The following is a 14730-nucleotide window of genomic DNA, read 5'->3' as shown; positions in this document are numbered from 1 at the left end:
TTCAACATCCGTTCTAGATTTGAAGCTTTCGTGACTGCAAGGATCCATACTCTCTGGTTCTATTCGGTAAAGTCACGTAGTGGGTAAAAAAATTAAACAACACAAATCACGACGTTTCGGCCACAACACAAGTAGCCTTCATCAGGTGAAGAGACAGTCTGGTCCCTTCACCTGATGAAGGCCACTTGTGTTGTGGCCGAAACGTCGTGATTTTTGTTGTTTTATTTTTTACCCACGTGACTTCAACATCCGTGTCGATACCAGGAATTGCTCCTTGTCTGCGGGGGGCATCTTGGCTCCACTTGATTGCTTTGTCTTCTTTGGTTCTTTCGGTAAAGTCACGTAGAATGAGAATAAAATAATAAATTGATAAAATAAAATTACACAATAATATTCTCACGACGTTTCGGCCACAACACAAGCGGCCTTCATCAGGTGAAGGGGGTGAGACTGTCTGGTAGGACAGCGCTGGAGTGAGAGAGCCACGTTCAGATCACGGCTTTTAAGCTGTGTGAGAGGAACAAAGAGCCTTGACAAAGAAATTAGCATAGAATTTAGCATTGAAATAGCTAAGTTAAGGCATACACATCCGCAGAGGCACCCCTTGACAATGGAATTTAGCATTTCAATGCTAAATTCTATGCTAATTTCTTTTAACAATGGGTGCCTCTGCGGATGTGTATGCTTTAACTTTTAACATAGCTATTTCTGTGACCAGTCACAAGCTAATCATTCAGCCATTTCAATGCTAAATTTTATGCTAATTCCTTTGTCAAGGCTCTTTGTTCCTCTCACACAGCTTAAAAGCCGTGATCTGAACGTGGCTCTCTCACTCCAGCGCTGTCCTACCAGACAGTCTCGTCCCTTCACCTGATGAAGGCCGCTTGTGTTGTGGCCGAAACGTCGTGAGAATATTATTGTGTTATTTTATTTTATCAATTTATTATTTTATTCTCATTCTACGTGACTTTACCGAAAGAACCAAAGAAGATGAATCATTGCAGTCACGAAAGCTTTAAATCGAAATTTGATTGCTTTGGTCTCACCCACCATGTGAATGTACCCACTCGCAGACATGGTCACACCCTCCACCCTGTAATTCCCTTTGGGATTGGCGTTTTTAGATGTGCAGCCTGTTGGTCCTCGCCTTTCTGACCGTCTGGCTGAGCGATTCACTGCGGGGCATGATCCTCCACTTAATTTCATTAGAAGGAGGCGAATTGTGTCTCGTCCGATCAAGACTATGAGCCCAGCTCTATTTTCAAGATTTCTGATTACAACAATTGGAATATAATTTGAGGTGGGATTGTCTTGCTTGGACTATTCGTTCAGGTTCCTCGTTAAGTTTTCCCCGTGTTTTTTTTTTTAATGCTGGTTGAAGTTGGGAGTATGCAGACCAAACCTGCCACGCATTGAAAAAATACAAATGTCAAACACAATTCAAATTTACGGCAACAACCCACTTGCTGTGCTGTCATCTACCTGGTCCACAGCTGCTGCATTGCGAGCACACCTCCTCCTGGCTGTCCCTGTCCATGAATCTGCCTCTCGGGCACGGCTCACACAAGGCGCCCATTCCATCACTGATGCAGTCCGCCACTTTGTGCATCCCTGAAAGGCAAAGAGGTGTGAGCAAGCAATGGAGTTGTTGCAAACACAAACACACGGCCACAAGTTGGTGAGATCGAGCTGCACTGGCAAGTCAACATGTCTTAGGTGTGATCAAGAGCACAATGCCTCGACTGAAAACACGTTTCTTTCTTTCAGTATCCACCATTGACATCCAAATTGTTGCCAGGTCACGGGGGGGGGGAAAAGTTAATTCCATTTTAGTTTCCTTTCCACAGGAGCTGAGCCGTGACTTGGTGGTTTAACGGAAGCAACCGGTCACCACAGGGATTGTGGGTCTCCGTGTCTTTGCGTCGCTTTACCTGCACGACACAGCTCACAGCAGACTCCTTGTGGCGATTTGTAGAATCCATTTCCACACTCTGTGGCGGCTGACAGCTCCTGCAGTGCATAACACACCTGCAGAGAACATCCACGCAGAATGGAGTCACCGGCTGACAGCTCCTCCAGTGCATAACACACCTGCAGAGAACATCCACGCAGAATGGAGTCACCGGCTGACAGCTCCTGCAGTGCATAACACACCTGCAGAGAACATCCACGCAGAAGGCTTCGGTCCATCAGGACCAAAACCTCACGCCATAAAAACAGTTTCTTCCCATCTGCTGCTGGCCTGTTAAACAAGGCCAAGGGCTAACACTGTTTTTAACATTTGATCTACATAACGACACGTTGCTGATATTAACTATGTTTCCCTATTTGTATTTTTAAATTATATCTTAAAGCTATTTTATATTCGATATTTATTTAATTTTATATACTTCAGCCCCTTAGTGTTAGACTTTTAACCCTTATTATAGTAAGACTTGTTTAAAACTTATTTAAGATTTTAGATTCCTATATGTTGAATGTATGCACCATCCTGCCAAAGTAAATTCCGTGTCGGTGTGAACTTACATGGCGAATAAAACCCTTTCTGATTCTGATTCTGAATGGAGTCACCGCGGGCGACGTCGCGAGACTTCGCCACTCTGCCAGCTGCGACAGTCCCGGTGCTTTCAGGAAGGCTTTGCCGCTGTTGTTTCCGCGATGAGTTTGTGAGTATTGCCACTTTGTGTCCCGAATCCATCCATACCTGGTGTTCACCAACTCGGGTAAAAAAATAAAAAAACAAAATTGGGCGGAGAATTGTCTCCAGACAAGACACACGCACGCCTTGTATGTCGAATCGATCATCACCCTGCCGGAATGATTTGATGATTAATGGGTAGAAATAAAAGCACATTCCGATGGAAAGATCAGCCCTAGTGCAATAAGTGACTCCGACACGGTAAATAACTTCGGTATTTCATATTCTTAGCTCTTTCGGTAAAGTCACCACGTTGAAGGGAAACAATAAAATAATAAAATATATATAAAATAAAAAAATTCTCACGACGTTTCGACCATAACACAAACGGTCGTCATCAGGTGTTATGGTCGAAACGTCGTGAGAATTTTTACTGTTTTATATATATATTATTATTTCGATTTAAAGCTTTCGTGACTGCAATGATTCATCTTCTTTGGTTCTTTCGGTAAAGTCACCACCCACGTAGAATGAGAATAAAATAATAAATTAAATAATAAATCAATTTATTACTTTATTCTCATTCTACGTGACTTTACCGAAAGAACCAAAGAAGATATATTATTATTATTTTATTGTTTCCCTTCAACGTGGTGACTTTACCGAAAGAGCAAAGAATATGAATTACTGCAGTCAGTAAAGCTTTAAGTCAAAATTTAACTTGGTCATTATTATTCTTAGTTTTTTCGGTAAAGTCACGTTGAAGAGAAACAACAAAATAACAAAATATATATAAAACAATAAAAAATTCTCACGACGTTTCGACCATAACTCAAACGGTCATCATCAGGTGTGTCGGTTTGATGATGACCGTTTGAGTTATGGTCGAAACGTCGTGAGAATTTTTTATTGTTTTATATATATTTTGTTATTTTGTTGTTTCTCTTCAACGTGACTTTACCGAAAAAACTAAGAATATGAATTACTGCAGTCACGAAAGCTTTAAATCAAAATTTGGTCATTATTATTATTATTATTTTCAAAGTCTCTGGCACAGCCACTCCTCTCGTTCCGCTGACGCCGACCCGCTGTCATGGTGCTGGTGGTGGTGCTGCTGGTGCTCGACCTCGCTCTGAACCGCACCGCCGGCGGGCGCCAAGCGTTGTGGAGCGGCTCGAGCTGAAGGGGGTGGAGCAAGTGGAGCAGGTGGAGCAGGTGGAGGTGGAGCAGGTGGAGCAGGTGGAGCAGGTGGAGCAGGTGGAGCAGGTGGGGGTGGAGCAGGTGGAGAAGGTGGAGCAAGTGGCAGGTGGCAGGTGGAGCAGGTGGAGCAGGTGGAGCAGGTGGAGCAGGTGGCAGGTGGAGCAGGTGGAGCAAGTGGCAGGTGGAGCAGGTGGAGCAGGTGGAGCAGGTGGAGCAGGTGACAGGTGGAGCAGGTGGAGCAGGTGGAGCAGGTGGAGGTGGAGCAGGTGGAGGTGGAGCAGGTGGAGCAGGTGGAGGTGGAGCAGGTGGCAGGTGGAGCAGGTGGAGCAGGTGGAGCAGGTGGTGCAGGTGGAGGTGGAGCAGGTGGCAGGTGGAGCAGGTGGCAGGTGGAGCAGGTGGAGCAAGTGGAGGTGGAGCAGGTGGCAGGTGGAGAAGGTGGCAGGTGGAGCAGGTGGAGCAGGTGGAGGTGGAGCAGGTGGAGCAGGTGGGAGGTGGAGCAGGTGGAGCAGGTGGCAGGTGGCAGGTGGAGCAGGTGGAGCAGGTGGAGCAGGTGGAGGTGGAGCAGGTGGAGCAGGTGGGAGGTGGAGCAGGTGGAGCAGGTGGCAGGTGGCAGGTGGAGCAGGTGGAGCAGGTGGAGGTGGAGCAGGTGGAGCAGGTGGAGCAGGTGGCAGGTGGAGCAGGTGGGAGGTGGAGCAGGTGGCAGGTGGAGCAGGTGGTGGAGGTGGAGCAGGTGGAGGTGGAGCAGGTGGAGCAGGTGGAGCAGGTGGCAGGTGGAGCAGGTGGTGGAGGTGGAGCAGGTGGAGCAGGTGGAGCAGGTGGAGGTGGAGCAGGTGGAGCAGGTGGAGCAGGTGGAGGTGGAGCAGGTGGAGCAGGTGGAGCAGGTGGAGATGGCAGGACCAGCAGTGACGGGGGAGCCCCTCTTTGATCCTCAGGCTAAGCCCCGCCCCTGGCCACGCCCCTGGCCACGCCCCCTCTGGGAGCCTTGGAGAATGTTCCGGAAGCTTCCATGCTAGCTCCGCCCATTCACCTTTCCCCCCCCCCGCCCCCCCGGGGATAGAATCTCCGACTGCTCATAATGCGTGGACTGCTTGACGGTGTGTGAATGTGACCCCACAATAATGCGGGAGATGGCGCTCGCCTATACTGGTAGGCACGAAGATTGTAAACTGAGTGTACCAGCCTGCAATAGATTAATGTGTCCGTCCGTCCGTCCCCTTTCAATACTTTAACGAAGTGAAATCTCGTGTGACTGTCATCCTTTTATTTAACCACGTGAGTGACGTCATTGAGAGTCACTCTCTTGTCACTGTCATCCTTTATTTAACCACGTGGGTGACGTCATTGAGAGTCACTCTCTTGTCAACGACATCCTTTGTTTAACCACGTGAGTGACGTCATTGAGAGTCACTCTCTTGTCACTGTCATCCTTTATACTGGTAGGCACGAAGATTGTAAACTGAGTGTAGCAGCCTGCAATAGATTAATGTGTCCGTCCGTCCGTCCCCTTTCAATACTTTAACGAAGTGAAATCTCGTGTGACTGTCATCCTTTTATTTAACCACGTGAGTGACGTCATTGAGAGTCACTCTCTTGTCACTGACATCCTTTATTTAACCACGTGAGTGACGTCATTGAGAGTCACTCTCTTGTCACTGTCATCCTTTATACTGGTAGGCACGAAGATTGTAAACTGAGTGTACCAGCCTGCAATAGATTAATGTGTCCGTCCGTCCGTCCCCTTTCAATACTTTAACGAAGTGAAATCTCGTGTGACTGTCATCCTTTTATTTAACCACGTGAGTGACGTCATTGAGAGTCACTCTCTTGTCAGTGTCATCCTTTATACTGGTAGGCACGAAGATTGTAAACTGAGTGTACCAGCCTGCAATAGATTAATGTGTCCGTCCATCCGTCCGTCCCCTTTCAATACTTCAACGAAGTGAAATCTCGTGTGACTGACATCCTTTTATTTAACCACGTGAGTGACGTCATTGAGAGTCACTCTCTTGTCACTGACATCCTTTATTTAACCACGTGAGTGACGTCATTGAGAGTAACTCTCTTGTCGCTGACATCCTTTATTTAACCACGTGAGTGACGTCATTGAGAGTCACTCTCTTGTCACTGTCATCCTTTGTTTAACCACGTGAGTGACGTCATTGAGAGTCACTCTCTTGTCACTGACATCCTTTATTTAACCACGCGAGTGACGTCATTGAGAGTCACTCTCTTGTCACTGTCATCCCTTATTTAACCACGTGAGTGACGTCATTGAGAGTCACTCTCTTGTCACTGTCATCCTTTGTTTAACCACGTGAGTGACGTCATTGAGAGTCACTCTCTTGTCACTGACATCCTTTGTTTAACCACGTGAGTGACGTCATTGAGAGTCACTCTCTTGTCACTGCCATCCTTTATTTAACCACGTGAGTGACGTCATTGAGAGTCACTCTCTTGTCACTGACATCCTTTATTTGACCACGTGAGTGACGACATTGAGAGTCACTCTCTTGTCACTGGCATCCTTTATTTAACCACGTGAGTGACGTCATTGAGAGTCACTCTCTTGTCACTGCCATCCTTTATTTGACCACGTGAGTGACGTCATTGAGAGTCACTCTCTTGTCACTGACATCCTTTATTTGACCACGTGAGTGACGACATTGAGAGTCACTCTCTTGTCACTGGCATCCTTTATTTAACCACGTGGGTGACGTCATTGAGAGTCACTCTCTTGTCAGTGTCATCCTTTATACTGGTAGGCACGAAGTTATAAACTGAGTGTACCAGCCTGCAATAGATTAATGTGTCCGTCCGTCCGTCCCCTTTCAATACTTTAACGAAGTGAAATCTCGTGTGACTGTCATCCTTTTATTTAACCACGTGAGTGACGTCATTGAGAGTCACTCTCTTGTCACTGGCATCCTTTATTTAACCACGTGAGTGACGTCATTGAGAGTCACTCTCTTGTCACTGTCATCCTTTATTTAACCACGTGAGTGACGTCATTGAGAGTCACTCTCTTGTCGCTGACATCCTTTATTTAACCACGTGAGTGACGTCATTGAGAGTCACTCTCTTGTCACCGACACCCTTTATTTAACCACGTGAGTGACGTCATTGAGAGTCACTCTCTTGTCACTGTCATCCTTTATTTAACCACGTGAGTGGCGTCATTGAGAGTCACTCTCTTGTCACTGTCATCCTTTATTTAACCACGTGAGTGACGTCATTGAGATTCACTCTCTTGTCACTGTCATCCTTTATTTAACCACGTGAGTGACATTATTGAGATTCACTCTCTTGTCACTGACATCCTTTATTTAACAACGTGAGTGACGTCATTGAGATTCACTCTCTTGTCACTGTCATCCTTTATTTAACCACGTGAGTGGCGTCATTGAGAGTCACTCTCTTGTCACTGTCATCCTTTATTTAACCACGTGAGTGACGTCATTGAGAGTCACTCTCTTGTCACTGACATCCTTTATTTAACCACGTGAGTGACGTCATTGAGAGTCACTCTCTTGTCACTGTCATCCTTTATTTAACCACGTGAGTGACGTCATTGAGAGTCACTCTCTTGTCGCTGTCATCCTTTATTTAACCACGTGAGTGACGTCATTGAGAGTCACTCTCTTGTCACTGTCATCCTTTATTTAGCCACGTGAGTGACGCCATTGAGAGTCACTCACTTGTCACTGTCATCCTTTATTTAACCACGTGAGTGACGTCATTGAGAGTCACTCCTTGCCACTGACATCCTTTATTTAACCACGTGAGTGACGTCATTGAGAGTCACTCTCTTGACACTGCCATCCTTTATTTAACCACGTGAGTGACGTCATTGAGAGTCACTCTCTTGTCACTGTCATCCTTTATTTAACCACGTGAGTGACGTCATTGAGAGTCACTCACTTGTCACTGTCATCCTTTATTTAACCACGTGAGTGACGTCATTGAGAGTCACTCTCTTGTCGCTGACATCCTTTATTTAACCACGTGAGTGACGTCATTGAGAGTCACTCTCTTGTCACTGTAATCCTTGATTTAACCACGTGAGTGATGTCATTGAGATTCACTCTCTTGTCGCTGTCATCCTTTATTTAACCACGTGAGTGACGTCATTTAGAGTCACTCTCTTGTCACTGACATCCTTTATTTAACCACGTGAGTGACGTCATTGAGAGTCACTCTCTTGTCACTGTCATCCTTGATTTAACCACGTCAGTGACGTCATTGAGAGTCACTCTCTTCTCACTATCATCCTTTATTTAACCACGTGGGTGACGTCATTGAGAGTCACTCTCTTGTCAGTGTCATCCTTTATACTGGTAGGCACGAAGTTATAAACTGAGTGTACCAGCCTGCAATAGATTAATGTGTCCGTCCGTCCGTCCCCTTTCAATACTTTAACGAAGTGAAATCTCGTGTGACTGTCATCCTTTTATTTAACCACGTGAGTGACGTCATTGAGAGTCACTCTCTTGTCACTGGCATCCTTTATTTAACCACGTGAGTGACGTCATTGAGAGTCACTCTCTTGTCACTGTCATCCTTTATTTAACCACGTGAGTGACGTCATTGAGAGTCACTCTCTTGTCGCTGACATCCTTTATTTAACCACGTGAGTGACGTCATTGAGAGTCACTCTCTTGTCACCGACACCCTTTATTTAACCACGTGAGTGACGTCATTGAGAGTCACTCTCTTGTCACTGTCATCCTTTATTTAACCACGTGAGTGGCGTCATTGAGAGTCACTCTCTTGTCACTGTCATCCTTTATTTAACCACGTGAGTGACGTCATTGAGATTCACTCTCTTGTCACTGTCATCCTTTATTTAACCACGTGAGTGACATTATTGAGATTCACTCTCTTGTCACTGACATCCTTTATTTAACAACGTGAGTGACGTCATTGAGATTCACTCTCTTGTCACTGTCATCCTTTATTTAACCACGTGAGTGGCGTCATTGAGAGTCACTCTCTTGTCACTGTCATCCTTTATTTAACCACGTGAGTGACGTCATTGAGAGTCACTCTCTTGTCACTGACATCCTTTATTTAACCACGTGAGTGACGTCATTGAGAGTCACTCTCTTGTCACTGTCATCCTTTATTTAACCACGTGAGTGACGTCATTGAGAGTCACTCTCTTGTCGCTGTCATCCTTTATTTAACCACGTGAGTGACGTCATTGAGAGTCACTCTCTTGTCACTGTCATCCTTTATTTAGCCACGTGAGTGACGCCATTGAGAGTCACTCACTTGTCACTGTCATCCTTTATTTAACCACGTGAGTGACGTCATTGAGAGTCACTCCTTGCCACTGACATCCTTTATTTAACCACGTGAGTGACGTCATTGAGAGTCACTCTCTTGACACTGCCATCCTTTATTTAACCACGTGAGTGACGTCATTGAGAGTCACTCTCTTGTCACTGTCATCCTTTATTTAACCACGTGAGTGACGTCATTGAGAGTCACTCACTTGTCACTGTCATCCTTTATTTAACCACGTGAGTGACGTCATTGAGAGTCACTCTCTTGTCGCTGACATCCTTTATTTAACCACGTGAGTGACGTCATTGAGAGTCACTCTCTTGTCACTGTAATCCTTGATTTAACCACGTGAGTGATGTCATTGAGATTCACTCTCTTGTCGCTGTCATCCTTTATTTAACCACGTGAGTGACGTCATTTAGAGTCACTCTCTTGTCACTGACATCCTTTATTTAACCACGTGAGTGACGTCATTGAGAGTCACTCTCTTGTCACTGTCATCCTTGATTTAACCACGTCAGTGACGTCATTGAGAGTCACTCTCTTCTCACTATCATCCTTTATTTAACCACGTGAGTGACGTCATTGAGATTAACTCTCTTGTCACTGTCATCCTTTATTTAACCACGTGAGTGACGTCATTGAGAGTCACTCTCTTGTCACTGACATCCTTTATTTAACCACGTGAGTGACGTCATTGAGAGTCACTCTCTTGTCACTGACATCCTTTATGCTGGTAGGCACGAAGATTGTAAACTGAGTGTACCAGCCTGCAATAGATTAATGTGTCCGTCCGTCCGTCCCCTTTCAATACTTTAACGAAGTGAAATCTCGTGCTGCTGGGGTGTAAAAATTAAAATTGCGCAAAATTCCAATGTTCCTACCGGCCCACCCTGCAGGGACCCTGTTTGCACAAGCAAACCACGCAGCGGCGAATTCAGACATCCGCTCGGCACGATTTCAGTTCGCGAGTTAAACCTCGCAGTTTAGAAGTTGACTCGTCCCGAGCTTAATCACACGAACCCCAATGTCGCCTCTACAAAGGCATTGCCATTACCTTTACAGGCTGCCATGAGGAAGTTCAGGAGGCTGAGTTCGCTGTTAAGGTCTTGGTGCAATGTTGTATTGTCATCGCAGAAGCAGCAAAAGCACCCTGGGCTATTCCATAAAATATTAAAAAGAACCATGTATATATAAATATTCATCCATCTTACCGAGTCCACCCCTCCAGGATCCCCCACCACTGCTCTCCCAACCCCCCACAAAGAGGGGTAATAGGGGTAGTGAGAGGTAATAGGGGAAATGAGTGGTAATAGGGGAAATGAGAGGTAATAGGGGAAATGAGAGGTAATAGGGGTAGTGAGAGGTAATAGGGGAAATGAGAGGTAATAGGGGTAATGAGAAGTAATAGGGGGAGTGAGAGGTAATAGGAGTAATGAGAAGTAATAGGGGTAATGAGGTAATAGGAGTAATGAGAAGTAATAGGGCTAATGAGAAGTAATAGGGGTAATAAGAATTAATAGGGGTAATAAGAAGTAATAGTAGTAATGAGAAGTAATAGGAGTAATGAGAAGTAATAGGAGTAATAAGAATTAATAGGAGTAATACGAATTAATAGGGCTAATGAGAAGTAATAGGAGTAATAAGAAGTAATAGGGGTAATAAGAATTAATAGGGCTAATGATAAGTAATAGGAGTAATGAGAAGTATTAGAAGTAATAATAATTAATAGGGCTAATGAGAAGTAATAGGAGTAATGAGAAGTAATAGGGCTAATGAGAAGTAATATATGATAATGAAAAGTAATAGGAGTAATGAGAAGTAATAGGAGTAATAACAAGTAATAGGAGTAATACGAATTAATAGGGCTAATGAGAAGTAATAGGTGTATTAGAAGTAATAGGAGTAATGAAAAGTAATAGGAGTAATAAGAATTAATAAGAGGTAATAAGAATTAATAGGGCTAATGATAAGTAATATATGATAATGAAAAGTAATAGGAGTAATGAGAAGTAATAGGAGTAATAACAAGTAATAGGAGTAATGAGACGTAATAGGAGTAATAAGAAGTAATAGGAGTAATAAGAATTAATAGGAGTAATAAGAATTAATAGGGCTAATGAGAAGTAATAGGAGTAATAATAATTAATAGGAGTAATAAGAATTAATAGGAGTAATGAGAAGTAATAGGGCTAATGAGAAGTAATATATGATAATGAGAAGTAATAGGGCTAATGAGAATTAATAGGAGTAATAATAATTAATAGGGCTAATGAGAAGTAATATATGATAATGAGAAGTAATAGGGCTAATGAGAAGTAATAGGAGTAATAAGAATTAATAGGGCTAATGAGAAGTAATAGGAGTAATGAGAATTAATAGGAGTAATAATAATTAATTGGGCTAATGAGAAGTAATATATGATAATGAGAAGTAATAGGGCTAATGAGAAGTAATAGGAGTAATGAGAAGTAATATATGATAATAAGAAGTAATAGGAGTAACAAGAAGTAATAGGAGTAATAAGAATTAATAGGGCTAATGAGAAGTAATAGGAGTAACAAGAATTAATAGGGCTAATGAGAAGTAATAGGAGTAATAAGAATTCATAGGAGTAATAAGAATTAATAGGACTAATGAGAAGTAATAGGAGTAATAAGAATTAATAGGAGTAATGAGAAGTAATAGGGCTAATGAGAAGTAATATATGATAATGAGAGGTAACTCACCACGAGGATCATTCCACCCAGCACCAGAATGCTCCTCCACTGGTGCATGACGCTGCCCCGTCTCTCCTCACCACCAACTCCCCACGACTCCTACCCAGTCCAGCTCTTGCCCAGTTCACACTTGCAACCCCAAGATAGCCGAACTCGCGACGTTTCATTCACTCGCCCACGCCCAGTTGTTGTGGCTGTTGTTGTTGTTGACGTTTCTGGTCCCGCTGTGTCCTACACAAGAGCCTGTTGAGCACAAACGCTCCTCTGTGATCGGGGCACGTTCAGATTCCTGGAAATCACGTGCGACACGTCACTCATCCCGACGGTGGTTTCGTGACGTTCGGAAACCCTTCGGGGCAGGTGACAGGTGACCTCATTTCACATTCCTTGCCAGACTTCAAGTGGAGCACGCGCAGTGTGTTTTTGTACGCACGTCTGCGTAATAAGGGGCCGTACATAAATGACGTCACGCACCTTGGGTGGTGGGGTCGGACATTTGTGACGATGTGTGACCATGCGGGGGGGGGGGGGGGGGGAGGGGGTTTGAGAAATGTGACGTCACATCAAAATGCGGCAACTTTATAAATAAGTAAACACGAACAACACGTTCTACTTAATTACACATTAAATACACGCTACTACAATGACGATAGTTTAAAGAGATTTGAAGCGTGTTTTTTTCTGGGGGGAGGGGGGGGTAGAGCTTTGTGACGTCATATTTGAGGGTGGGGGGTCAAAAATCGTCCAAAATCGCGTGACGTCATTTATGGACTGCCCCTAATGTCACGTGAACATTTACTCCGATCGCAGACGGTCGCCCCAACTTCTCACTCAATTCGATGCTCAACGACAGCCACGGCTGACTATGTCAACACCAACTAACTATCATCGATAAACCTTGACGATGAATTAGTTAAACAGTGACACGACGCCAGAACTCACCTGGCCGCATTCCAGGTGGCCGTTTGTATTATTATTATTTTTTTAACATTTGTGTAAAAAAAAAATGTTAAACTTGTATTTCAGATTTTTATTTCGATTCAAAAGCGTTTCGTGACTTGCAGGCAAATCAAATTTCGTGGGTCTTTCGCATGTGAGTGTAAGCCTGAGTACAATCTCAACGTGTTGTTGCTGTCGAGTATTTTAATTTTAATTTGACCGTTATCATGTGGAAAATAAGGGGGGTGAGGTTGGGGGGGTGGGGTGGGGGCCACTGAAAGCAGGATCTTTTAAAGGTTTCAAATTGGCTTAGCCAAGCATGCCGGTATCAGAGCGAAGCGCCGCGAGGAACGAGCTCCCCCTGGGGCCAGCATACGCGGAGAGAAAGCGGAGATGGTAATCGAGGGAAGGGTAAAACAGCATTAGCCGCGGAGAAATAACAACTTGTGATGTGCCCAAATGCAGAGGCGACAGACACCACGTCAAGGGGAATTGGTAACGTGATGGTTTTCCATCTTGTCACATTCCGACGTTGGGTTTTTTAATGTTCTCAAGATGGGATGAGCAACACCAACTAACTTTGATCAATAAGAACAAACAAAAATATAGCCACGTACATTTCACCCACGATCGCCTGTGTCAACTCCAACTAACTTTGATCAATAACTCAACAAAAATACAGCCACCTACGTTTCACCCACGACCGCCTGTGTCAACACCAACTAACTTTGATCAATAAGAACAAACGAAAATACAGCCACCTACATTTCACCCACGGCCGCCTGTGTCGACTCCAACTAACTTTGATCAATAACACAACAAAAATACAGACACCTAAATTTCACCCACGGCCGCGTGTGTCAACTCCAACTAACTTTGATCAATAACTCAACAAAAATACAGCCACGTACATTTCACCCACGGCCGCGTGTGTCAACTCCAACTAACTTTGATCAATAACACAACAAAAATACAGCCACCTACATTTCACCCACGACCGCCTGTGTCAACACCAACTAACTTTGATTAATAACACAACAAAAAAACAGCCACCTACGTTTCACCCACGGCCGCCTGTGTCAACACCAACTAACTTTGATCAATAACTCAACAAAAATACAGCCACCTACATTTCACCCACGGCCGCCTGTGTCAACTCCAGTTAACTTTGATCAATAACTCAACAAAAATACAGCCACCTGCATTTCACCCACGGCCGCCTGTGTCAACTCCAGTTAACTTTGATCAATAACACAACAAAAATACAGCCACCTGCATTTCACCCACGGCCGCCTGTGTCAACTCCAGTTAACTTTGATCAATAACTCAACAAAAATACAGCCACCTACATTTCACCCACGACCGCCTGTGTCGACACCAACTAACTTTGATCAATAACTCAACAAAAATACAGCCACCTACATTTCACCCACGGCCGCGTATCAACTCCAACTAACTTTGATCAATAAGAACAACAAAAATACAGCCACCTACATTTCACCCACGGCCACCTGTGTCAACTCCAACTAACTTTGATCAATAACTCAACAAAAATACAGCCACCTACATTTCACCCACGGCCGCGTGTCAACTCCAACTAACTTTGATCAATAAGAACAACACAAATACAGCCACCTACATTTCACCCACGGCCACCTGTGTCAACTCCAACTAACTTTGATCAATAACTCAACAAAAATACAGCCACCTACATTTCACCCACGGCCACGTGTGTCAACTCCAACTAACTTTGATCAATAACACAACAAAAATACAGCCACTTACATTTCACCCACGACATCGTGTGTCAACTCCAACTAACTTTGATCAATAACTCAACAAAAATACAGCCACCTAAATTTCACCCACGACCGCGTATGTCAACACCAACTAACTTTGATCAATAACACAACAAAAATACAGCCACCTACATTTCACCCACGACCG

At 44.2% G+C, this 14730-nt stretch overlaps 1 protein-coding gene across 2 annotated transcripts in view; it reads right to left on the bottom strand.

Moving 5' to 3' along the window:
* The window catches only part of LOC116958016 (uncharacterized), a 39907-nt gene that overhangs the window by 21696 nt on the left and 3481 nt on the right, over window positions 1-14730 (bottom strand). The window contains exons 2-4 of one of the 2 annotated variants that reach the window (XM_076058087.1): window positions 11854-12087; window positions 1932-2028; window positions 1483-1611 (exon numbers count right to left, since the gene is read on the bottom strand). In XM_076058087.1, coding sequence (XP_075914202.1) covers window positions 1483-1611; window positions 1932-2028; window positions 11854-11901 — 274 coding nt within the window. In that variant the 5' untranslated portion in view covers window positions 11902-12087. Of the gene's footprint in view, window positions 1-1482; window positions 1612-1931; window positions 2029-11853; window positions 12250-14730 lie in introns of those variants that run through there. The other variant, XM_076058088.1, reaches the window with a different exon arrangement.

The sequence above is a fragment of the Petromyzon marinus genome (assembly GCF_048934315.1).
Source record: "Petromyzon marinus isolate PM22_M1 ecotype Great Lakes invasive population chromosome 68 unlocalized genomic scaffold, UKy_Petmar_22M1.pri1.0 chr68_unloc.1, whole genome shotgun sequence".
Classification (NCBI taxonomy): domain Eukaryota; kingdom Metazoa; phylum Chordata; class Hyperoartia; order Petromyzontiformes; family Petromyzontidae; genus Petromyzon; species Petromyzon marinus.
Note: the sequence above shows the minus strand (reverse complement) of the source record. Positions and strands in the feature narration are given on the sequence as shown.